General features: G+C 52.2%; 9 protein-coding genes and 1 non-coding gene across 10 annotated transcripts; 4 read left to right on the top strand and 6 right to left on the bottom strand.

Annotated features, from left to right (window-relative positions):
- Nucleotides 1-978: 978 nt before the first annotated feature.
- SNQ2_3 (ATP-binding cassette transporter snq2) lies at nucleotides 979-5592 on the top strand (the record flags this gene model as incomplete). The annotated part of the gene is made up of 1 exon (XM_056220950.1): nucleotides 979-5592. One exon carries the CDS (start codon nucleotides 979-981, stop codon nucleotides 5590-5592), a length of 4614 nt encoding a protein of 1537 aa, XP_056064937.1.
- Nucleotides 5593-5762: 170 nt separating this feature from the next.
- On the bottom strand, nucleotides 5763-7744 carry N0V89_012228 (uncharacterized protein; the record flags this gene model as incomplete). Its single annotated transcript, XM_056220951.1, has 5 exons — nucleotides 5763-5896; nucleotides 5944-6111; nucleotides 6164-7430; nucleotides 7506-7642; nucleotides 7699-7744. The coding sequence occupies 5 exons, from the start codon at nucleotides 7742-7744 to the stop codon at nucleotides 5763-5765; spliced, it is 1752 nt and encodes a 583-aa protein (XP_056064938.1).
- Nucleotides 7745-8526: 782 nt separating this feature from the next.
- On the bottom strand, nucleotides 8527-8611 carry N0V89_012229. Its single transcript has one exon. It is a non-coding gene; the product is annotated as a tRNA-Gln (tRNA).
- Nucleotides 8612-9301: 690 nt separating this feature from the next.
- On the bottom strand, nucleotides 9302-10038 carry RRS1 (Rhodanese- sulfurtransferase; the record flags this gene model as incomplete). The annotated part of the gene is made up of 2 exons (XM_056220952.1): nucleotides 9302-9848; nucleotides 9902-10038. The coding sequence occupies 2 exons, from the start codon at nucleotides 10036-10038 to the stop codon at nucleotides 9302-9304; spliced, it is 684 nt and encodes a 227-aa protein (XP_056064939.1).
- Nucleotides 10039-10284: 246 nt separating this feature from the next.
- On the top strand, nucleotides 10285-13365 carry N0V89_012231 (uncharacterized protein; the record flags this gene model as incomplete). Its single annotated transcript, XM_056220953.1, has 3 exons — nucleotides 10285-10918; nucleotides 10968-11759; nucleotides 12407-13365. The coding sequence occupies 3 exons, from the start codon at nucleotides 10285-10287 to the stop codon at nucleotides 13363-13365; spliced, it is 2385 nt and encodes a 794-aa protein (XP_056064940.1).
- A 348-nt stretch (nucleotides 13366-13713) lies between these two features.
- N0V89_012232 (uncharacterized protein) lies at nucleotides 13714-14516 on the bottom strand (the record flags this gene model as incomplete). The annotated part of the gene is made up of 2 exons (XM_056220954.1): nucleotides 13714-14426; nucleotides 14510-14516. The coding sequence occupies 2 exons, from the start codon at nucleotides 14514-14516 to the stop codon at nucleotides 13714-13716; spliced, it is 720 nt and encodes a 239-aa protein (XP_056064941.1).
- Nucleotides 14517-15203: 687 nt separating this feature from the next.
- Nucleotides 15204-16269, bottom strand: N0V89_012233 (uncharacterized protein; the record flags this gene model as incomplete). Its single annotated transcript, XM_056220955.1, has 3 exons — nucleotides 15204-15305; nucleotides 15685-16104; nucleotides 16156-16269. The coding sequence occupies 3 exons, from the start codon at nucleotides 16267-16269 to the stop codon at nucleotides 15204-15206; spliced, it is 636 nt and encodes a 211-aa protein (XP_056064942.1).
- A 1513-nt stretch (nucleotides 16270-17782) lies between these two features.
- HIS1 (ATP phosphoribosyltransferase (ATP-PRTase) (ATP-PRT)) lies at nucleotides 17783-19041 on the bottom strand (the record flags this gene model as incomplete). Its single annotated transcript, XM_056220956.1, has 2 exons — nucleotides 17783-18684; nucleotides 18888-19041. The coding sequence occupies 2 exons, from the start codon at nucleotides 19039-19041 to the stop codon at nucleotides 17783-17785; spliced, it is 1056 nt and encodes a 351-aa protein (XP_056064943.1).
- Nucleotides 19042-19798: 757 nt separating this feature from the next.
- RPS28A (40S ribosomal protein S28) lies at nucleotides 19799-20123 on the top strand (the record flags this gene model as incomplete). The annotated part of the gene is made up of 3 exons (XM_056220957.1): nucleotides 19799-19859; nucleotides 19926-20009; nucleotides 20062-20123. The coding sequence occupies 3 exons, from the start codon at nucleotides 19799-19801 to the stop codon at nucleotides 20121-20123; spliced, it is 207 nt and encodes a 68-aa protein (XP_056064944.1).
- Nucleotides 20124-21808: 1685 nt separating this feature from the next.
- On the top strand, nucleotides 21809-23523 carry N0V89_012236 (uncharacterized protein; the record flags this gene model as incomplete). Its single annotated transcript, XM_056220958.1, has 3 exons — nucleotides 21809-22112; nucleotides 22162-22189; nucleotides 22236-23523. The coding sequence occupies 3 exons, from the start codon at nucleotides 21809-21811 to the stop codon at nucleotides 23521-23523; spliced, it is 1620 nt and encodes a 539-aa protein (XP_056064945.1).
- Nucleotides 23524-24636: the final 1113 nt, after the last annotated feature.

Below are 24636 nucleotides of genomic sequence, written 5' to 3' on the forward strand. Positions count from 1 at the left end.
AACCATGATAGATCACTCACGAAATAATCAATGTTGTAGTGGCTAAAGTGGATTATATCCGATGATCTTCGGTCCTGTGCGAGCCGCAAGGCCACCCACACATGCCTCGGGCCCAACCTGCGGCGATAACACTGTAAAGCCTTGCGAGGACATGTCGGCTTTTCCATAAATATCTTACGGTTCTAGGCTCGAGTCATGCCCTGGTAGTTCAGCCTTGGCTACCGATTTCTCAGCAAGGTCAGAAGAAAGTCAGAACGATAAGTCAGGACTATGTCAATTGGCTCAGTCCTTCCTCTATAACCCACTCCGCTGTCAGTCTATGCCAGGGGCAATTCTGTAGGGACGAAGACAGCGGTGTATTTTGCCTAACAGCCTCCACTTCCGGAAAGGGTCTGCTTGTCGCGTATCACAATCCGTTTTTGGACATTATCGAACGAAGCGCGCTGCGTCATCAAGACGTGCCCAATCACAGCTGACGGGAATAGTGAATTGCTATCGATAAGGACCCAACGGCTCCTCACCACCGTTCGTGCAACAAAATCTTCTCACGACGCACTGACACGACCTCAGCAAAGTGCCCGTCTGGCGCCCTCTCAGACGGCACCGGGTCGAGAAGCTCGTTCCGATTGGCACGCAGGGTTTAGAGTTGCAACTGGCCGTGGACCGCATCGTCCTTGCCGTAAGCGCGAAAGCACACAGTGCTGAGACCCACCCTCTCATGCCAATTCTACCATGACGTCCTCACAATCGCATAAATCCGTTTGACTCCGGGGAGCATTTGTCAACATGCACATTACTCACCCTGATCCACCGCGTCTCCACCAGCAAACACCCGTCTTCAATTTCTCATGCTTCATGTGCTTGGGTCTGTTCAGGTATTGAACACTGACGTTTTATACCCCTCTGTTTCATCTCATGTACACTGCCTGCTAGTCGTTAGTCCATTTTCTTTCTTCTCTCCCTCATTTGAAATCCAACATGTGGGGGGCGGGTCTTACCAGGACCAACACCCAGGACAGTCGAAGGAATCCTTGGCACAATGAAGCGCAAAATCTCCCGGATCGTCTAGAGGAGGTCGAGACACCACCGGAAGGTAGTGACACCAGTGACTCCGGTGAGCATGGGTATCGATCAACGGTTGAGGGAACCTGGGGAGAACGAGATGCGGGAGATATCAACACACATGTGGCCGCCGAGGAGTTTGCGGTCCTGCGAGAGACGCTAAGTCATATGAGCCAACGGAGTGGGCGAAGCGGACTACAGCGACGACATTCCATGGCCCCGACGGAAAGCAGGATTGATGAGGAACTTGGTGATGCCGGTGCTGCGACCGCCGAGAAAGAGGATGATTTCGAGTTGGGAGCTTTCATGAAGGAGGGCCATTTCGAAAAACGCAAGAATGGACAGTCCGCTAAGAAAGTCGGGGTGGTTTGGAAAAACCTCACAGTACGAGGTGTCGGTAGCACATCGACTTTCGTAAGGACATTACCCGACGCAATCATCGGAACCTTCGGACCTGATCTGTACAAACTTGTATCTCGGTTTATACCCGCATTGAAATTATCTCGCCACTCTCAGACCCGAACTTTGATCAACGACTTCTCAGGTGTTGTCAAGGACGGAGAGATGATGCTTGTTCTTGGTCGACCTGGATCAGGGTGCTCTACCTTCCTCAAAGCGATCGCAAACGACAGGGACAGCTATGCCTCAGTAGACGGAGACGTTTCGTACGGCGGCATACCTGCCGAGGAGCAGGGCAAGAAATTCCGTGGAGAGGTTAACTACAATGCAGAGGATGATGTGCATTTCGCTGAGCTGAACGTATGGCAGACGCTATACTTCGCGCTCCTGAACAAGACGAAGAAGAAGGAGAGGGAACACATACCGGTCATTCTGGAAGCGCTACTGAAGATCTTTGGAATATCGCACACCAAGTATACGCCTGTTGGTAATGAATTCCTGCGAGGTGTGAGTGGAGGAGAACGCAAGCGTGTTTCCATTGCTGAGACTCTGGCTACCAAGTCAACAGTAGTCTGCTGGGACAATTCCACTCGAGGTCTGGATGCTTCCACTGCGCTCGATTACGCGAAGTCGCTTCGCATCATGACCGACATCAGTAACCGAACGACTTTCGTGACATTATATCAGGCCGGTGAAGGCATTTACGAATTGATGGACAAAGTCATGGTGATCGATCAGGGTCGGTGTATCTATCAAGGTCCAGCAAGTGAGGCGAGGAAGTACTTTTTCGATCTTGGTTTCAAGGCTCCGGAGCGGCAAACTACTGCGGATTTCTTGACCGCGGTCACTGATCCGGGCGAACGGCAGTTCCGCGAAGGGTATGAAGACAGTGTGCCAAAATCACCGGAAGATCTCGAAACAGCGTTCAGACAATCGGAGAGCTACAAGCGAGCTTTGCGGGAAGTCGATACCTACGAAGCAGCACTCGAGCGGTCAGACTACGTCGATGCGCGAGAATTCGAGGGCGCTGTCCACGAGGGCAAGAGCAAGAAAGTATCGAAAACATCGCCATACACGGTCAGCTTCTTCCGTCAGGTGCTGGCTTGTACGCAAAGAGAGTTATGGTTGACCTGGGGCGACAAGACGACACTTGTCACAAAATTCTTCATTATCATCAGCAACGGCCTTATTGTGGGCAGCTTGTTCTACGGTGAATCTCTGGACACATCGGGCGCTTTCAGTAGAGGTGGTGCTCTCTTCTTCTCTATCCTCTTCCTAGGCTGGTTGCAACTCTCGGAGCTCATGAAAGCTGTCTCTGGTCGAGCGATCGTCAAGCGCCACAACGACTACGCGTTCTACCGTCCTTCCGCCGTTGCACTGGCACGTGTCTTGCAAGATTTTCCCTTGCTGCTCTTTCAAGTCGTACCATTCGTCCTCATCATGTACTTTTTGACCGAGCTCGATATGGACGTGTCAAAGTTTTGGATCTATCTGTTATTTGTTTATACAAACACTATTTGTATCACTTCGTTATATCGGATGTTCGCTTCGCTGTCACCAACGATCGATGACGCCGTGCGATTCTCTGGAATTGCTTTGAACCTCCTTATCATCTATACGGGTTATGTTATTCCTAAACCACAACTGCTCCATCAGTACATCTGGTTCGGATGGTTGTACTGGATCAATCCCATTTCGTATGCTTTCGAAGGAGTCATATCCAACGAGTTCTCTGATCGAGTCATGGACTGTTCGCCGTCCCAGCTCGTGCCTCAAGGGCCTGGCGTAAATCCTGCGTATCAAGGCTGTTCGCTAACCGGCGCCCAACCCAACTCACGGACCATTCCTGGATCCGCATATCTGGCGACAAGCTTCAATTATTCGAGAAGCAACTTGTGGAGGAATTGGGCTGTAGTCATCGCTTTTGCGGTCCTTTACCTGCTTGTCACTGTCTGGGGCACTGAAACATTCTCGTTTACATCAGGCGGTGGCGGCGCCTTGATCTTTAAGAAGTCGGATCGCGCGAAGAAGGCTGTCAATGAGGCTCCTGCCGACGAAGAAAAAATCGTCGCGGGCGAGAGCTCTGGGACTGGTCTGAGCGGCGAGACCACCGAAGAACAGCAGGAAGAAGCGCTAGAGCAGATCTCCAGCAGCGAGAGCATCTTCACATGGCAGAACGTTGAATATACCGTTCCATACCAAGGAGGTGAGCGGAAGCTCCTTAATAAGATCAATGGGTACGCGAAGCCCGGCCTGATGGTCGCACTCGTTGGTGCTTCGGGAGCCGGAAAGACAACGCTGCTTAACACTCTGTCGCAACGACAGAAGATGGGTGTTGTTTCAGGCGATGTCCTCGTAGATGGCAAGCCTTTGGATGTTGACTTCCAGCGTGGAACAGGCTTCGTTGAACAAAATGACATTCACGACGGGACGGCAACTATCCGAGAAGCACTAGAGTTCTCCGCTATTTTGCGTCAAGACCGGAACATTTCCAAAAAGGAGAAGCTCGAATACGTAGACAAGATCCTTGATCTGCTCGAACTTCAGCAAAGTCAGGATGCTCTTGTCTCGAGTTTGGGCGTAGAACAAAAGAAGCGGCTGACTATCGGAGTCGAGCTTGCAGCTAAACCGTCTTTACTTCTGTTCCTTGATGAACCCACCTCCGGTTTGGATTCCAACTCGGCGTTTAGTATTGTGCGTTTTTTGAAGAAGCTTTCTTCTGCCGGCCAGGCGATAATCTGCACAATCCATCAACCATCATCGGTCCTCATCCAGCAGTTCGATATGATCCTTGCGCTCAATCCGGGCGGAAACACTTTCTATTTTGGCCCGGTCGGGACCAACGGGAGAGACGTTATCAAGTACTTCTCGGATCGAGGTGTTCAATGTCCTCCGAGCAAGAACGTTGCTGAGTTCATCCTTGAGACCGCTGCAAAACCGGTCAGACGTAAAGATGGTACTAGAATCAATTGGAACGACGAGTGGGCTGGTTCGACCAACAATCAAGAGATGCTCCAGGAAATTAACCGTATAAAGAGCGAGCGTAGCCAGACGACTTCCAAAGCCAAGCACGAAGCGACCGAGTTCGCGGCATCGGTTTGGCTTCAGACTCAAATGCTTACGAAGCGCGTCTTCACACAGTACTGGCGCGACCCTTCCTACCTCTATGGCAAGCTCTTCGTCGCCGTGATTTGTTCGATCGCAAACGGCTTCACCTATTACCGTTTAGGCAACACCATCGGCGACATGCAAAACCGCCTGTTTTCTACGTTCCTGATTCTCCTCATTCCGCCCACCATTGTCAACGCCGTCGTGCCAAAGTTCTATACGAACATGGCGCTCTGGCAAGCGCGCGAGCTGCCCTCACGCATTTACGGCTGGGTTGCCTTCACAACTGCGCAAGTCGTTGCCGAGATCCCCATTGCGATCGTCTCCTCGGTTCTCTATTTTCTCCTGTGGTATTACCCAGCCGGGCTTCCCACAGACAGCTCGACGGCCGGCTACGTCTTCCTCATGACGATGCTGTTCTACCTGTTCATCTCGTCATGGGGTCAATGGATATGCGCTTTCGCGCCCAGCTTCACTGTGATTTCAAATGTTCTTCCGTTCTTCTTCGTCATGTTCTCGCTGTTCAACGGCGTCGTGAGGCCGTACTCGCAGCTTGCGGTCTTCTGGAAGTACTGGATGTACTACGTGAACCCGAGTACGTACTGGATTGGTGGCGTGTTGGCAGCGACTCTGCATGGGATCCCGGTTGAGTGCCAGTCGAGCGAGACTGCACATTTTGATTCGCCAGACGGTCAAACGTGCAGCTCTTACGCTGGCTTCCTTTCACAGTCGCCGGGTTATCTATTGAATCCTGATGCTACGTCTGGCTGCATGTACTGCCCATACTCTTCGGGAGACGACTACTTGGCCACACTCAACATCAAGGCTAGTGAGAAGTGGCGCGATTTCGGTATCTTCCTTGCGTTCTGCGTCAGCAACTGGGCCTTGGTGTACTTCTTCATTTGGAGCGTTCGAATCAAGGGTTGGAATTTTGGGTTTGGAGCTGTCGGCAAGGCGGCTGGGAAAGCCATGCGGGGGTTGAAGAGCAAGGGGAAGAAGAAGCAAGGTGAAGAGGAGGCCTAAGAGACCCCTGGAAGTATCATGCATACTGCCCGCACAGGACCGCCGAAGAAGTTGCAGCGGCTGAAGCCGGGATCTGTTACATTACCAAACAATACTACATTATTATGTCAAGATAGTCTCCGCACTCACTATGTTGACAGGTTCAAGCCCCAATCTTCCTCCCAACAACATTAGAATTCCAAAAAAAAGATCTTACTCCCAATCCAATCCAAAGGAACCATGACTCTATCCGCAATAGCATCTGTGAGCTTGAAGTAGATGTTGTTGCGATGGAAGAAAGAGCGACTCTTCTTGCCGAAAATATCTGTCCCTTATCAGCATCCTAATGAGGTCTAAGTGAAGAAGACTTACAAAGGGGCACAGTTGTCATGCAAATTCCTACCTGGACGCTCGCTATTGCCGTGAAGACAGGCTGCACCTTGCCTCTCTGAATCCATTCGAAGCCTTTGAACGTGAGAGCAAATGAGAAAATATTTTTGAAGACGAGCAGGCAAGTGAAGCCTTCAACAGACATGTCGCCTACACATGGTTAGTGTTCAAGCCTGGTAAACAGAAATCGACTTCAGCTTACGATGCGCGTCGACGATATATAGCGCACTCGCCACAGCACCGCAAACCATACCTGCCACCTCCAGCGCGAAGAAGAAGTCCGGCCAGAACCAGCCATACTTGTATGGGTCGCCACCTGTGTAGCCGAAGCCATAGAGCCCTGCACACCCGAGCACAAGTTGTGGGAGGACAAGAAACATTCGCATTTCAGGCTCGTACACGCCGTGGTTGAGACGCGTGAGGAACCTGGCTGACCAATCTGATACAAGGCCACATAACATGAAGCCAATGAGTGCTCCAACGAAAGCGCCTGTGTACATGTAGCCTGTCTTTTCTTCGCCAAACCAGAGCGGGGGGCCTAGCATGATAGCTGCGAGAACAACTCCGATCATCACCGTCCATCCAATCAAAGCGCCTTGTATAAGACAGGCCCAGAGAATACCGGGATGGAAAAAGAGCGGGAAGGGTCGCAGGAGGAGGTGTAGGTAACGTTCATCCGTGTGGCGGCCGTTGAAGGGCAAAAGACTTCTCTTCCACGAGATCTTGGTTCGAAGGTGAGGATGTGCCCTGACTCCCTCCATGTTCGCAGCATTGCCAGTACTGTCCAGCTCGCCGGATGTACCCGCTGATGACTCCACTGCCATTTCCTTCGACGCCGTTGGCGGCGTGGGCTCCACGAAATTTCCCATTGTATCGATATCGAACCGCTGCTCTCTTCTGTATGTCGTCTCAGGACAAAAGAAGAACAACAAGGGGAAAAGCACCGCCGTGAAGATGGCGACGAAGTAGAATGTCCACTCATATCCTATCTCCGCCGCAATCTTTCCCACCAACACGGGCGTGAGGAAGGCACCTCCGAACAAAGCAAGATTACTCAGTGCCATCCTCAGACCCCTCTCGTGCACAAAGTACAAATCACCCACACTGGCATTGACCAGCGCTTCAAAAGGCGCAAGCCCTATGCCTTGGAAGATTCGTGCCCATAGAAGAGACTTGTAATTCTTCCCGTTCGCGCCGCCCCATGCGCTGCTATATATAATGGTGATGGCGCCAAGCAGATAGACGTGTCGCTTTCCCCAAATACGTGCGGAGGGCACGAAGAGGAAGCCTGCGAGGCCCACGCCGAGGAGGTGGTAGCCCGTGAGGAGAGCCATGTCGGTGAAGGAGCGTTGGAAGTAGATGGCGAGGGAGACGGTGTCTGCGGCGAGCAGAGGGGAAAGTGTTGCTGCGATGACAGAGACGAGTGAGAGAATGCATACAATGACATCGCGCTGCCATAGTGGCCAGTTCTACATGCAATTAGTTGGCATCCGTGATGTGTAACATTCGTAGTTTGTGGGTCTGGATGGGCAGTGAGCGCGTACAAGCGGATCGTTGGGGTCGTCACTAGGTTGCGGGACGAGCAGTATCTTTCCCGTCTTATCATACTTCAGGTTCGCATCGCGAGATTCCGCCTGGTCCTCTTGTCTCCTTCGCTCATCTTCGAGTACGTTCGCCGTCCCTATCAGGCCGTGTTAGCTGCCCCGCATGTTGCCGTCAGGACCCCTGATTGCGTACCAGGGACGTGCTCCAGCTTGTGATCCTCGAGTATGCCGAGCCCCATTCTCACAAATGTACACTGAACTATGGTAGAAGTAGCGATGCGATAGGGAATCTACATGGCGAAGCTAAAGGAGGTGGAGGGCAGCCATCTCGAGAGCTGCATGTATCTGTTGCCGTTTCCAGCTGGGCGGGTATGAATCTGGGGGTGGAGACGGGCCGCCATCGCCATTTCGGCTGGCTCCAATCAGGGGCTCGGAGGGTGAACCACGACACCATCGCGACACGCCGTACCTCCACCCTCCCAGGAAGTACCAATGCGTAGCGGCAAATCATCACAAGGGTAGCAGCAAATCAACTTACACAGATTTAGGGCTTTTATGGGCCTTCTTCACCGGGCGTTTCCATTAGGATTTTGAGGTCCGTGAGGAACCTAACGTCGATCGGAAGCACCTTGAAATCTTTAATCGCGATATGGAGTCGCATTAGGGCATCTCAAGTGGCATCTCTAGCCGTTGGACGACTTTTGAGTAGGTACCTTAGGAGTCCTAAAACCTTCATGCCCAAATGCTGCCCAGATATATATCGCGCGTACAGAAAGCCCCTTGCCCCAGCATGTCTCCCGAACGCACCAATGAACACCCGGGCACATCGATCTCGGAAGATAAATGGAATTTAGATACAGACCACTTTGCATCCTGTGGTGCAGGGTGCTCGAATAAAAAATCGCAGTTGCGTTTTCAGGTGTTGCAGGACCCTGAACGCATCACTTTCAGCAAAAATGACATCAATTCCCTCACCCTACTCAGGCGTACATCTCGATCAGAAACAAAAACACAAAAGAAGAGGTCGTGCCCGGAATCGAACCGGGGTTGCCGGAAGGTCCTGAGATGATCAGAATCCGGAGTGATAACCGCTACACTACACAACCTTTACAAAGGTTGGGGCACGATCCACTACAAGTTGCAGTGAATTGATGTCGAAATTGTGACAAGATGCATATAGATAGCCACTTGTACTTCCGTTATGGCATGAAAAGTCATTCGCATGTTCGTCAAGTATCAGAGTCAGAATATTGGTGCGGTTTCGGTGGGGTATTTTTGTGCCGGATGTGGGACGGACAAGGGGCGCGCCGTCGATTCGCTAAAGAAGCGCATGATGATTCAACTTCCGCAATAGCGACACACACAGAATGCGGAAGTGTTACGCCCACATTTTGCTTGCATCACCGACGAAGGCAAGAGTTCCACGAGCTTGAAAAGCTCATATCCTGAATCTCAGGAACTCGATTGAAGGAGTGGCAAACAAGAACGATGGACAAGCTGATAGGATACGCAATAACGTTTATATCGAGAAGATGCGAGTTATTTTGGTGATTACCAGTCACATTGATATTGCTTGCACAAACTACAGGATATAATGACTCGGTACCACCTGCAACCTGAGCGCCATCCTCTCGTATCCTCACACTGCACTCGCTACTATTCACTGCCAGGTCGCCATCTCAAGCCATATACGCCGATATTGTATAGCCGCCCAAAATCCCTAACGCCACCCAATGCATGGTAAGAATCTCTCGCTGGTCATCTTGATTTTCTCAAGCCTCATACATCCCATCTCTCTAACCAGTTTTCTTAGCGTTGCGCTCGTTAGCGCGCTGCTTCCTCTCGTTCCTCCTAATTTTTTCCTTTCTTGCAGCCCTTCCCTCAGCCCTTGCATCATGCGCCTCTCCAGTCTCCTTCTCCTTCTTCTCATCAACCTCAACGAGCCACTCGTTGTCGCCCTCCTTGTTTTTGCCCTTGTAGCCCCACCTGGGAACCCACTCGCCGCTCGCATCGTCGTAAACCAGTTTAGTCTTGTCGTTCTTATTTTTGGTGATGCCCTTCTTCTTGGCGAAGAGCTCCCACTTGGTAGGCGGCTTCTCTGCAGGAATGGGCTTTTCGCGGGGCAGTGGAGTGGTGCTGGGGGGAAGGATGAGGTGTACGCCATCAGCAGATGACTTTATGTCGCAGGTGGTGAGCAGCTGGTTTATGAGGGCTTGCGCGGCATCGCGGGCGTTGGAGGCGAGAGCTTCTTCGTCGGCGTCGCGCGCAACGGGATTTGGGTCGTTCGCAAGCAGGTTTCCCAGGTCAAAAGTATAAGGCGTGGGCTTATCGACGGTGACTGGTCTGCACAATGTCAGTGAGGGTGTTGCGGGGTATCTGGGGTGGCAGAAACGTACCGTCTCGTCGCGAGGGTCGAATCCGTCATGCTCATGGCTGCTTTCGGCGGCGATGCAATGTCCATCGAGTCTGCTGATTTGTCGCCCGCAAGCTGCGCTTCCAGCGAAATGCCACCGTCCATGTCTGTGTCAGACATTGTGGAAAATTGTTGAACGAACTGTTGCGCAACGCTGCGAAGGTGGGAGGCACCTGGCCGGCTGCTCAGATTATTTTTTGGCGAAGGGACGGTCGCTAGCCTGGTCGGGCTCTAGCGGTTGCGCTTTCCCAGCGAGCGGACGTGCGGACTACCGAGCTTTTTGGACGGCATGGCAGCGATTTCCATCAAGCCTCCAGCATCATCTCCAGCTCGCCATTGTAGAGGCCGCGCGCCTCAACTTCCACCATGCCTCCGTCGATATGCCTGCGGAGCTTTTCCCAACTGTCCCTTGACACCACAGCCCGCGCCTCGATGGCCTCGCGAACCCTGGTTCACCCTCAGATCGCATACTTTTCCACGTCCGCCGCACGATACGCAAATCCAGTTCCCAAGAGGAAGGGAATGTCGGCACCCGCTAAGAAGGGAACCAGGACACTGAACGTCAAGAAGGGCAGAAGTTCGGCGCAGGACACGGGAAAGCGCCCGGCACAAGGAGAGCGAAAAGCTGCAAGGAAGCGCATCGTCCTCACCAACGACAATGCATTGGAGGTCGCGTCGCTCAAAGATATGAGCAAAGCGGACGTACTCAACGAGGCCAACCAGGGCAGGGTGTTGGGAATACCTGAGGCGACCGTCGACGCACTCCGAGCCGCGGAAGCATTCAAGACGACACAGGGATGGAGCCTGTTCAGGAGACCGGCAACCTTGATGCGAAAGGAGACGATTGAGCTTGCAAACATCATGAGAGCGGCCGAGGACCAGAAGATAACGGCACGGAGGATCTTGAGCGGCGAGAGACTGAGCGGCAAGAGCACACTCCTGCTTCAAGGGTTGAGCATGGCTTTCCTGAGGGAGTGGGTGGTTATCAACCTACCTGAAGGTGTGTGAATTTCTAAAAGACTTCTAGACGTGCTGCTAATACCTTACAGCCCAAGATATCATCAACGCCCACACCGACTACGCGCCGCTCCCAGACTCCCAGCCGATGCAATACACACAAGATACATACACTGCGAATCTGCTTAGCCAGATTCTGAAAGCGAACCCGAACCTGGAGAAGATCAAGGTCACCACTAGCCCCACCCTCCCTCTAGCACTCCCCAAAAATGCGACCCTCAAGCAGCTCATTGAGCTTGGGATAGTCAATCCGGAAGCCTCATGGCCCGTCTTCACGGCACTGTGGCAGGAACTCACTCAGCCTGGTCGACCACCCATCATGCTCGCCATCGATGGCACTGCCCACATGATGAAAGAGTCCGATTACCTTAACGCGGAGGTGAACCCAATCCACTCTTTCGACTTGACGATCATCAGACACTTTATCGACCACCTCTCTGGCGCCAAGTCTCTTCCTAACGGTGGTGTGGTCCTCGCCGCAACATCACAGTCGAACGCTCCCGCTACCCCTGCGCTCGACTTCTCAATTCAGGTAGCTGAAGCAAGACAAGTAGACCCGAACGCGCTTCCCCGATGGAACCCGTACAAGAGCATCGATCCACGCGTTATGGAGGCTTTGAGGGATCTGCACAAGCCCACGACAAAGGATGGTGTGGAGCGCTTGGAGGTCATCAAAGTCGGTCGTTTGAGCAAAGACGAGGCACGGTCTATCATGGAGTACTACGCGGAGAGCGGTATGCTTCGCGCAAAGGTTGACGATGGCTTTGTGACTGAGAAGTGGAGTCTGGCAGGGATGGGCAATATCGGAGAGTTGGAGAGAGCCAGTGTACGGTTGAGAATATGATTGAGTACGATTTGGACACACCGGCTGTAGAACGCATATTTTGTACAATACTGTGGAAAGGCTATGTATATAATTACGTAGAAACGCAACATCATTCAAAAGTATATGGCCCGATCAGCTTGGAAGTGTACCAGCCGGACGCGCAATACGCCAACCAAAACCTGAGCCTTCTGCCCATTTTCGGCAAGCCGAAGTAAGCCGAGGAGAAGCATCATCAACGCTAACACGTTATATATACTCTATATAACGACACTTACCAGGTCATCCGGAGATGCTTGCCCATCCATCCTCGCCAACGCTATCTGATCGCGGACGACTCGATCTTGATCTTGATCTTGATCCTGAAATTAATGATTGGGTAAATGACAAGGAATCATAAGAGATATTCGGCCGCACGGTAGCTCAAGAATAATGGAAGGCATACAACAGCTGAAGGAAGACTACCCATGGATACAAACGCCCCTCGTAGTAGGCGCGCCAATGCGCCTCGTAGCATTGGCAGACATGGCTGTCGAAATTTCGAAAGCAGTTACACATCACCGATGCTCTTTTTCGTCCTTTGTCGACACTTAGCCTGGTCCCATCCCACAGCCCTGTCACAATTAGATTCATTGTAACGTTCTACAGGCGGCTTAGGCTTCATCGGCGCCGGAACAGACACCTCGACGTTACTCTCAGACCTACAAGCCGCAGCCAAACTCATCTATGATGCTAAGATCAAGACGGGAAACGGCGTCATGCCCATTGGTATAGGCTTCATTAACTGGGGAGCCAACCTTAGCTCAGCCATTACCCTCATTGAGCAATATAAACCAGCAGCGGCGTGGTTCTTTGCGCCTGCCTCCATCTCCTCATTATGCGATTGGACCAGTCAAACCCGGAAAGTGTCTCCTCAGACCAAGATCTGGGTGCAAATCGGCAGCGTGCAGGAAGCGAGTCAAATCCTACTGGCCGCACGACCAGATGTGCTCGTTGTTCAAGGTACCGACGCTGGAGGCCACGGCCTAGTCCGAGGCGCGAGTCTCATGACACTTTTCCCGGAAGTATCCGACAAGGTTCATTGCACATGCAGAGAAGAGCGGATCCCTCCCCCCATTCTCGTAGCGGCAGGAGGAATAGTAGAAGCTCGCGGTGCTGCTGCCGCTTTCGCGCTCGGCGCCTCAGGCATTGTGTTGGGAACGCGGCTTTTAGCCAGCCCTGAAGCCAACATCTCCAATGGATACAAGGACGAGATAATTCGTGCAAGCGATGGAGGGCAGTCTACTGTGAGGACGAAAGTGTACGATAATTTGAGGGGTACTACGGGATGGGCGGCGACGCACAATGCGCGAGGCGTTATCAACAAGAGCTATGTAGATGCGATGGCTGGCATGGATGAAAAGGAGAACAAGAAACTATATGAGGAAGAGATGAAGAAAGGTGAGGCTGGTTGGGGCCCTGCGGCGCGAATGACAACCTATGCGGGGAGTGGCGTGGGATTGGTGAAGGAGATCAAACCTGCTGGAAACATAGTGCGAGAGGTCAGGGAAGGCTCGAGGGCGGTGCTGCATATGTTAGGCAGCAGTATATTTGCGGGCAAGCTATGAGAAGCTCCTGTTCTAGGACCAGAGGTATGGTATGAACATCATTTCCAAGGCATCACATGGCAGGTATCTGGGCAATCGTGAATGAATAACTTTGATTGGTGGAGTATTTACAGCAAAGCCTTAATTATTACCCTCAACCGCTCCATTACTCTCAAATAGCAGACGAAGGAGGCTGACAATTTGTCCAAAAATCAGAGAGCGAAGAACTCCATGTCCCATGCTGAATCATCGTCAAGTTACGCTGCAAAATTGCTAGATAGATCATTATTCGTCGAAGTCTTTCGGTGTTGATGATGTAGAGACCCATCTGCCTTCTTCTTCGTTGTCGTTAAGATCATGTTCAGTATCTTATTCGATGTTGACCCTCCTCGGCTGAGGAGCCTTCGCCTTGGGGACAACAATAGAAAGGATACCGTTCTTCAGGCTCGCCTTGACAGCTTCCTGGTCCACGCGCTGGGGGAACGAGAAGCTGCGGTGGAACTCGCCCACTGAGCGCTCGCTAACCCAGTACTTGTGCTTAGGCGCCTCTTCGTTCTTCGTGATCTCCTGGTTGCCCTGCTTGGCAACCTGCTGCTCACCCTCCTCCTCGACGGAAGGCTGCTTGTCCTTTGCAGGGGCTCCCTCAATCTTCTTGGCCTCTTCACCAGAGCCGTCGATAGCGGCACTCGGGCGCTCGCCCTCCTCCCTCACTGTCTCGTGACGTCCGGATACGGTAAGCGTGTTGGCATCGGTCCACTCGATGTTGATATCCTTCTGGTCGATGCCCGGGAACTCTCCATGCAACTCATATGCCTCTTCGACCTCCTTGACATCAAACTTGGGCGTGAAAGCCTTGACGGAGCGGATTTGGCGTTCGAAATCTGGGCGGACGACGTGACGGTCGTAGTCGTCCATGAGGCGGAAGAGGGGAGCAAACTCCTGAGTAAAGCGCGGGAAGAGAGACATAGTAGGTGTAGTGTTCGTGATAGTTCGCTTGTGGATACGGTTGAGTTGAGTTGGTACTCGGCGGATGGTAGTGCGCAGTGATTGCATATAAGGTTTGTTTTGGTTGCGATGTGTTTCTGTTGTTTTGATGGTGAGCCTACGGAGGTCGGCAGGGAGGTTTATATGTTCGTAGACGGGGTGTTTGAGATGTCATTATGACGCGGCATGATGAGTCTTGATGAGACTCAAAGCTTCTGGTGTTTTCGTTGGGTGGTGTGATGGAAAAGAGAGGATGTTCGGGGAAGCTTCGGAACGGTTCTAGAAGGGTCGAGCAAGTACCATTTGAGGATCCTGGAGCTGAACGCGACATGGAATATTGCAGATGGAGTATGAAAATCGTAGATCTCCTGAAGATCGAAGATGGCTGTGTTTTCAGGACCGAGGATGATGTCGACGTTGAGATTGCAGTGAACTGACGTGGCCATCTCGGGAATGGCACGATCACGTGATCTACCGTAGGTACTATGAATCTTGAAACCTGCTTCAGATAGTCTAAATCGAACAAGAACAGGCCTCAAGAATCTTCCTACGATAGCACCCAGCAGTTGTTGATTCTTATATCACACCAGTAGCAACGGCCTTAGCATCCTGATTAAAAACCACTGGGTTCAAAGAATGCTTGTCGAACCGGACATAAAATAATGCGAATGCCTACTGATTTTTTGGCTATGTAATCGGTCTATCATGATCGTGTCTTGTTCTCGTCATCTGATCGTTATTTTAGTTGCTTTGACCACCTCATCGTAGAAACATGGCATTCACTAGACCGACCACGCTACCAGTATGACTGTCTTCGAATTATCTTATCGAGCACCAGATCCTCCTCGTGTTGCTCACATACCAAGTCCTACGTTTCAAATCCATTCTGGTTCCTCATCGTCATCGACCACGAAGTCGCACAGCGATCCGACACCGTCTTGTTCGTTCAACAGGTGGTTTTCGAACATTTCTGCAATCTGTGGATATCGACGATCGAAACTTGTCGTGATATCCGGACCAAAGTTTCGATTGCGCATGGTGTGATGTGTGCCGCCGTTCGTATCCGAAAAAAGTGATGGTTCCCGATGGTATTTGGCAAGCACTCTCCGGAAAAGGACTCTTGGGCGTTGTTAGCCAATAGAACGACCTAGTGGTGGAATAACGTACGGCGTTGGTAATGGCGCCAGGAGTAGTGATATCCAGCCCAGGGCCATGATTACGCATGGTACAGTGCGTACCACCGTTCGTATTTCCGAAAAAGGTGAGGGTTCCCGATGGTATTTGAAAAGTACTCAGGGGGAAACGAACTCTTGGAAAATTTCAGCAAATCGAATAGCAAATGATCATTGTACGTACTGGGTCAGGAATGGCGGCAGTAGTAACAGCGTTAGCGAGGGTGGGGACTCGATCTTCGTACTCTTCCAGCTCTCGAAATTGCTTTCGATAGTCGCGGCTTTTCATAGGTATCACCACCCTTGGGCTCGAATGTCTCCTATGGGCCATCATCTCCTCGTCCTCCATCACGACCGGACACCCTTCGCTACCCTCAAGCCCGTTCTCAACCTTAAAAACCAAAGGTTTCTTTACCACAGGCTCAATCCATCTGCCTTTGTACAAGACACCATTGGCGATCTTCTTGGCCCGACGCTCCACAGCCTTGTTTTGACGAGCCAATTCTTTCTTCTGCCATTCTTGCTCCTTGCGTCTCTTGGCCAGCAGCGACCTGTCGGAAGACACCTCGGCTTTATCCGTAGAACGATCGTGAACGAGATCGGCCTGTTGAAGTGAGTTAGTCACCATTTGGAGCATACGAACCGCCTTGATCACCTTTACCCTCAAAGGTGGGACCTTCGGTGTGGGTTTCTCTGGTGCAGACTTCTTGGGCGTCGCAGGTTTCGGCTTCGAACCCGTGCCCCTTGCCCTAAGTTTTCTGACCGACATGTGCTGTTTCAAGGTTCCCAATATCATGGGAGTTTTCGGCACATTGATGGGTACTCTGGGCGTGCATCTTCGAACCATATTCCACGGGCCCAAGACCTCTGCAATTGCAGCAGTAGGAGGATTTTGAAGGCAAAGGCACGAGGGTACAAAAACTGGTGAGCTGATGAGGAAGCAGTGGAACACTTAGCAGTCGAAAATGCGAGTTTTACGCGTCAAGTACGCGTTATCTAGATCATATCATCCTGCAGAAGGTTCCAAAAATTTTGTGTCGCACAGCATGTACGCGCCGAAGTGTGATGGTGAAGCATGGTCGTACAGCAACAATTGCAGCCTTCTCGAGGGCACCGAGATATACCGGCCATCGACACGGCTACGCATGGAGCGGCCCGAAAGTCTATCGGGATTACCACTACTCAAGGCTTTGACTCGTTTGGCGTTCCCCTGCATAGCTGTTGTCTTCTTGGTAAGCCAAGTGTGCCGCCGTCCGAGCAAGAAATGACAAGCCTAATCCAAATAAAACACATCACGAAGTAGTAAAGCACCGGACGAATCGTGTCTTATGCTAAAGAGGACAAGCTACAGGTGAAAGACCAATACGAGTCCGCACTATCATATTTATTGTGTAGCACAAGATTATTTTCCATGTTTATTCCTCTTTATCAAGGCTGTTGTGCGGCGTCTTGATGGTATACACTGCGACCAGGGGTGGCTCCAGGCGACTTTCAGGCAGCGGAAGCTCCTAATATTATTACACCAAGTCAATGAGATAGCGGGCTGGGGGACGCTGTCGTGCAGGATTGCGGTCCCGGAGTACTGTATCAGCTCACTGGTTCCATGTTCGAGATCCCAAATCTTCTCGTTGAGTCAAGAGTGCCGATCTGAGATCATCCGAGAGGGTAGATAGACTGTATCCAGCGCTCGCATGTGGAGTTGCAGCTGCCGGTTTTTGTGTGACTCGTCTCGCCGGACGTCGCTTCGCGGTCCTGGGGATTGACTGAATCGTCGCCTGCACACCGTTCTCGGAGGAAGGAGTCATCTAGCGTGCCCCGGCTTGGTCGTCTAGCCTCAAGTACATTGGAGTGAGGTGATTTCATGGGTGGCGGACGCTGTGCGAGTGGTCGTATTATATAGTCCTGTGCAGACCATCAGATGTTCCATGTGGCTGCCCGACAGCTTTTCGAGTCGCGATCTAAAAGCTGAAATTTCAATCAGTCCGTAATATCAAGGTGCACATTCGCGTCCAGACGTCAAGCAACGCGGCGGGGACATTTATTATCATTGTGATGAATGTTTGATTTGTTTGCGCACTCTGTCTCCTGCTATGGCAGTAAGCGTCATTCCTTATCTCCCCTCGTAAAATCATGATATCTCAAGAAATAATGTATTTCAATGTCAACTGGCAAATGCCTCTTGAAGCCCCACTCCGTGTTGTTTCCGTCGTCCAGAGCCCAGCCAAAATGCAGGCCAAGACAGAGAACTCTAACCACAGCCGCGACCTTCGCCTTCTCCCATTCTACTGGGCGCGAGCATTCTCGATCTTCGTGACCAGGATATCGCAAGCTCCAGCCTCGGTGAGCTTGTCCATGACAACTGCAATCTGTGATCGCTCTACCATGACCGAAACTGCAACCCAGCCATCCTCCTCGAGAGAATTGACCGTTGGCGCGCGCTTGCCCGGAGTGATCTTAGAAGTGACATCGAGCTTGCTTCGCTCGACATTGTAAGTGCAGAGAACATATCTCTGGGCAGTGATGACACCCTTTATTCTGGCAGTGATGAGGTCCACGAGCTTGGTGTCTGATGGGTGTTTTGACTTGATCAAGATGGCGCTCGTGTCGACGACAGTCGAGATGGCATGGAGACCAGCAGCGCGCATCGTCTCCCCAGACTCAACGAGATCGACAATGCCGTCTGCGACACCAAGAGCGCAGGCAGCCTCAACACTTCCACCAACGTACTTTATCTTCGTCTTTAGTTTGGTCTTCTCCCCATTCGCCTCGCCGTTGGTAGAATCTCCAGCCTGTTGCGCCTCTAGTTTCCTGAAGTATTGCTCCGTGAGGTTTGTGAAGCTTGTGACAACGTTCTTTCCAATCAGATCTTCTGGCTTCATCAGGTCGCCCTTCTGGGGCACCTGGACCTGGAGCTTGCATCTTCCAAAGTCAAGGTCCATGACCTCTACAACGCCAGTAGTGGCCGTAGGCGGCTCGGCGCACTCATGCTCTGCAACCTGATCTCTCCCAGTGATACCGAGATCGACCCTACCTTCTCCTACGAACGTCGGGATATCTGCGGCGGGCAAGAAGATAAGAGCGAGCGGAAGGTTCTTAACGAGGGCAATGTCGAGGCGCGAGTGACGGTGGAATTGAATGTCGGAGCCGTGGAGCAGGTCCAAGCAGGCTTGATTGAGTCGGCCCTCTAGCATGAGTCAGAACAATGCTCCAGAATCAAGCGCAACAGTCTGTATTTCCCCGCTAACTCCGCTACGCAGATCGACCATAGCATGATCCATGGAATTTTAGTATGTCGGAAGCATAAATCATTCGCTTCTGTATTGCGCATCCTGGACGCAACACAAGGTCGAAGCCGCGGGGTTGTTTGGTGTTTAAGGGAGAACGTACTCTTGGGAACCGCAAACAACAGGCGATCGTTCAGACTGTTTCCCAGTATGTCAGTCATGAACGGAAGACTCCTACTCCCCATGCGCTGGCGCATGACCGGACGGTCCTGGCCGACGATGCCATTGACACCGTTTGTAGGATCCGCTGAAGGCATAGTGGAGGAACGAGTGTGAAAGAGGGAGCGACGTACGAACTGACGAACTCCATGGTTCTTATTCCGTGCTTCACTCTGGGGTGCGTCGGCGTCAAGATCTGCTAGCCCAAAGTGCTGGGGATGCAGACTTGCAACGAGTGCCCACGTACGGAGATGTAATTGGATCTAGGAGGGTTGAGAATGGGTAGGGTGGATGCAAAGTGCGGGCGTGCGTGGGACCGATACGCAGATTTGTCGTTTTGGTGTGTACAGAATTGGAGTCACTTGGATGACTCGGTAGCGTCAAAGAGGGTTTTTCTCAGGGACCGAAAGGCCACTGCCGAACGAGACGAAGGGCCTAGGCGGTACAGGCTACCTGCTCCGTCCAAGAGCGCAGTATCAGGAGCACAACGCACCAGTGAAGAGGCCGCACTGCACAACGCGTGTTGGAATGGTCCTCCGGTATCGCGTCGACGTTGAAATCTGGTGAATCGCGCGCCAATCATGACGACGCATGCATCAAGCCTCGCTCCTGCCCCGCCAAAGTGCGCTAACAACCGGTTCGGGACTAGGTGCTTTCCGGGCGGTGGGCCGCGGCAGTTCGCTTCGCACACTTTCATTTTGACTTGGAACCTCGCCGTCGCTGAAAAGTCACCTGCACGCTCAACACCACACCCGGACCCCCGACAAACCACCAGTCGCACGACTTCCCACAGTACGATCGCCTTCGAGATACTCCGCCCCATATCGCAAGTGCTGACCCGCGCAGTCTATCATCATGGATACCGCCAAGGTCCCCGTCAAGCTCGTCAAGGTCACCCGCGTTCTCGGCCGCACCGGTACGTCGTCGACGGATGCACAATGATGCGAAGGAAACATGAGGAATACAATTCTGACTTGGGCAGGCTCCCGTGGTGGTGTCACCCAGTGCCGCGTCGAGTTCATGGACGACACTACCCGAAGCATTATCCGCAACGTCAAGGGCCCAGGTACGCATGCATCCGAGATTGGGGGTGGACTTTGAGGACTAATCGTCGGCAGTCCGCGAGAACGACATCCTCTGCTTGCTCGAATCTGAGCGTGAGGCCAGGAGGCTGCGGTAAATGGTTGGCGCGATGGTGACGATACAGTGGATATGAGCGACGATACCGACACGGAAAAGGCCCAGGCGTGGCCCGGTCTTATGCATTCTAGGGGAATCTTCTTCATGGCAGAGGCGCGGTAGTAAGCATTATATTGGCTTCTGAAATACCATTCGGTCTCAAGCTCCAAATGCATTCGAAACATTTACGTACACAGGTGCCATTCGTCTCGTTTCCCTCACCCACAGGTCCTAGCCAAGTCTACGATACTCTTCACATGCATCCCCGGTGGACCCGGAAATTCTCGTGTTCGCTATTGCACTTGAACAGTTGTTTTTCTCATCACCTCTGTAATCGCAGATATGATTTTTGTCCCTTCTTTGCCTCAGGTCTCTTTTTGGAATTGCGGCTTTACACACACAATCTGACCATCTACCACTGGAGTGCGCTACCACCAGTACATTCTCTCCTGTGCTCGATGACTGACCCAAAAAGTGGCTGTACGACTTCTGCATCCTTCACATGAGCCGGTAAGCCAGCAGGCGGAGGCAGCTGGTCGAGATCGGGAACATGATATTCACGATCAGTGGTTTGGAGTTGCGGGCAGTGCGATTGAAAGGTATTCTTGAAAGCGGTCTCAAAGAAATCCCCTCGCCCACAATGCTGCCTGACTGTCTTTGAACTGCCCACATTTTCTCACGATATATCCCCCGCGTCTCCAACTCTCTGATCATCTGACAACGGAGATGCACGCACGACGTAGATGGTTGTTTGCGGAGTCGGCGACCGGGATTCCGGGACGCTTTGGAGATGTCTACACCAGCCGCGCTAAGAGTACCTACACCTGTCGCGCCATGCAGCCTGAGACGTGGAGCCTCGCAATCGCTTTCGCGTTGAAGAGCGCGGACGCAGACCAAGAGAGCATGGCGCAACCATGTCACCGCAGCTCACGTGAATGTAGTTTCGCGGGCGCCCCGCTGCCATGGGCCCTAGACAGGTGTGAGGGCATCAAAGGGAGGGCAAAAGGGCGCTACTCATTCCTTACTGTGTATGCCACGCCTTGCAACCTTCTCCAACTGGAGGAAACATGCCCACGATGCCAGTAGCGCCACCCTCCGCTCCGTTCCTCCACCCTCCGATCCTCCGCCGTATTCGGCGTATTTCCGCGCACTGCTCCGCGGGGCGCACGCTTAGACAGCCTGGCGTATGTGTACGCGAGGCAACGCCAATCAAAACACGCGAGACCCCCAGAAGACCCCCTAGATTGATAGCCCTTCAGGGTTCGCGAGAAAGCTTGGTGGTTCGCGAAGGGCAGAAGGAGCATCGGTGATAGGAACGGACCAGCAACCTTCCCGCAGCCGGGATTCCGTAAAAGAACCGCACAGGAACGCCAGCCTGGTCCTGGGTGTATAACATCTCACAGCGTCTGCTTCTTTGTACTTCTCTTGCTAAGCTTCGAACTTTTTATAAGCAACACTGTCGGTTACGTTCTCAAGGCTTTCGTCAATCTATAGCACGATAATAAATACGAGACCTTACGCTCGAGCATCGGCTCTACTCGCCGATCGACCTTCTACTTCCTTGCACATCTAGTAAGCACATCTCTTTGCAAGCCACTGCACTCAAATGGAATCTCGTCGCGCCCATTGTGGAAAGACTATAGGTCCATACAACAAATGCTGATGTTCTTGCAGCACGTACCCAGCATGGCAACTCCTGCCACTTTCTTGAATCCAGCGCGAGAAGCCCAAGGCCTAGATGACAGGGCTGCCGATGCATACGAGAAAGGCCATGATGCGGACGTTCCCTCAGATCAAGTAGACACATCGTCACACCTCGACATAGAGAAAGGTGTTCCAAGCGCAGCATCTACCAACAGCGACGAGATGACGTTAGGAGGTGATCCCAGGACAGAAACAGAACAAGATCCTGATATAGTAGATTGGGACGGACCAGATGATCCTGAGAACCCGTTGAACTGGCCCGATAGCAAGAAATGGACCCTAATCGGTGCGTTACAAAACACTCATCCTCGCTTCCATGACTGACTTCGTACCAGGTATCTTGGGAATGGTTACGCTAGTCACGTATGTCCCACCGAGACCGCTGTCATTTCAATGCTCATTCTCATAGGCCCCTCGCATCCTCATTCTTCGCTCCCGGTGTTCCTCAAGTAATGGCAACCTTTGGCGTAACTTCGAATATCCTCGCCGGACTCGTCGTCTCCATCTACATTCTCGGTTTCGCTATCGGACCACTGATTATTGCTCCCATGTCCGAGATGTACGGCCGATTCACCACCTATAACGTCTGCAATGTCTTCTTCGTAATCTTTACTGTCGCGTGTGCTTTGAGCAACAGCATGGGTATGCTCATCGCTTTTCGAATACTAGCAGGAATGGCTGGTGCTGCACCCTTGACGATTGGAGGTGGAACCATCGCCGACATCTTTCCACAAGAGCAACGCGCAGGAGCAATGGCCATATGGTCCATGGGTCCGCTGCTAGGCCCTGTCCTGGGGCCCGTTGCCGGCGGTTTCTTGGTCAAAGCCAAAGGCTGGCGATGGGTGTTCTGGATCATCGCCATCTTCGCCGGCTTCTTCGCAATCTGCCTGTACTTGTTCGGCCGCGAGACCTACCACCCCACCCTGCTTGCGCGCAAGACTAAGCGCCTCCAGAAAGAAACCGGAAATATGAACCTCCGTTCGAAACTCGACAGTGGGCTACCTCCTCGCGAGATCTTCGCTCGCTCCATCGTCCGTCCGATCAAGATGCTGATTTTTTCGCCCATCGTACTCCTCATGTCGGTCTATGTCTCTATCAATTACGGCATCATGTACCTTTTCTTCACCACCATGACCTTCGTCTTCGAGGACACATACCACTTCTCTTCCAGCTCCGTTGGTCTCGCCTACCTGGGCATGGGCGTCGGCCTTATCCTAGGTATGGGGTACGTCGGCAAGATGTCAGACGTCTATGTCCGCAAGGCCCAAGCAAGCGGTGGTGCCAAACCCGAAAATCGTCTCGAGCTTCCTCTCACAATTCCCGGTGCCATCCTCCTCCCTATCGGTATCTTTATCTACGGCTGGACGACGGATAAAGGTGTGCATTGGATTGTGCCCATCATAGGGACGGCGCTCGTCGGTCTCGGAAACCTTACTGGTATGATGACTATTCAGACATACCTGGTTGATGCATTCACCGTGCACGCCGCCTCCGCAATCGCGGCCAACACCGTCCTCCGATCTATCTTCGGGGCTTTCCTCCCGCTCGCTGGCCTCGACATGTTCGATGCGCTAGGTCTTGGATGGGGTAACTCACTGCTGGGCTTCATTGCACTTGCATTGATTCCTGTGCCGTTGTTCTTCCGCTTCAGAGGCGAGAGTATCCGCACGAATCCGAAGTTTCAGGTGGCCTTGTAGGGAAGGGCTCTACAATAGAAAGCCTAGAAAAAAGTTTTGGGGATTGTGTTTGAGCATTTCAGCGGGCATAAATAGAGAAAGCCAACGGCATTTGCATTCAGCGTCTATGTAATCAGCGACTGCATCTGTGGCAGTTTTCATACCCATTAGCATATATAGCAGCATTTATTATAACAAGTTCATCCGCGTCGTCGATTATAGTGAGTGAAATCACTCAAAACCAGCAGGGGTTTGAAAGGCCTCTACGGCGTGTCCTAAAACAATGGCATCGCACTTTGATACTTCAGACTGTAGTAAAGTGAACAAGGAGCATTGAACGCTCACGGTCCGGGCATATTCGCTTCGGAAGTTCGACGATGGCGAAAGGAGAGCAAGGCAAACCTCCAACGTCCATATTAATCCGACAAAGAGACGAACTGTTCATTGGTGTCGTTTGCAGCAGACCAACTGTTGCTTATAATCTTGAACGTCAAGCACCTACAGGACTCTCATAGGGCTCAATGCCCGAGCTTACACATCGATCCTCCGCCACTACACCTTTACTCGCATGCCGCCTTGCATCTACCCAGGCTACACGGACAACCCTCTCTCCTTACTTGATGTCACACAGGAAGAAAGAGTAGTTTCCCAGTCTATTCAAGCTTTCGCTATTCATAATCACCTAAACACTAAGCAGCTACTAGGTCGGTATAATCTCCTCCCTCCCATACCTCACACTGATCCAAGCAAACGTCCCTGAGGTGTCAATCTAATCCAGTCCGGGCGATTGCAACAGGCCAGCCAGCCCCCGAACCCATGCCAAGCCATGATATACCCTGTGTACGCCACCCCATCCTCCTTATGTAAAGCGAAAGCAGACGAAAAAAAGCAGCAGAAGAGGAAGTGCGGAACATGAAGCCCAAAACGCCATGACGGGTATCATGCGCGCGACAAGACAGTCTGGTGTGTTGCCCCAATAGGCCGTTGCGTACGCCTGCGCATCGATCGATTGAGGAAGCAAAAACGTACTATGCTAAAAGATGGTATAAAAACCGCACGAGTGGGTAGGAAAGGAAGAAGGGGAGATAGATACCTGGTGCGCCAACCTGAACGCCTGATAATGCAATGCTTGCG

This window comes from Didymosphaeria variabile, assembly GCF_027946475.1.
Source record: "Didymosphaeria variabile strain IMI 356815 chromosome Unknown scaffold_10, whole genome shotgun sequence".
Lineage (NCBI taxonomy): Eukaryota > Fungi > Ascomycota > Dothideomycetes > Pleosporales > Didymosphaeriaceae > Didymosphaeria > Didymosphaeria variabile.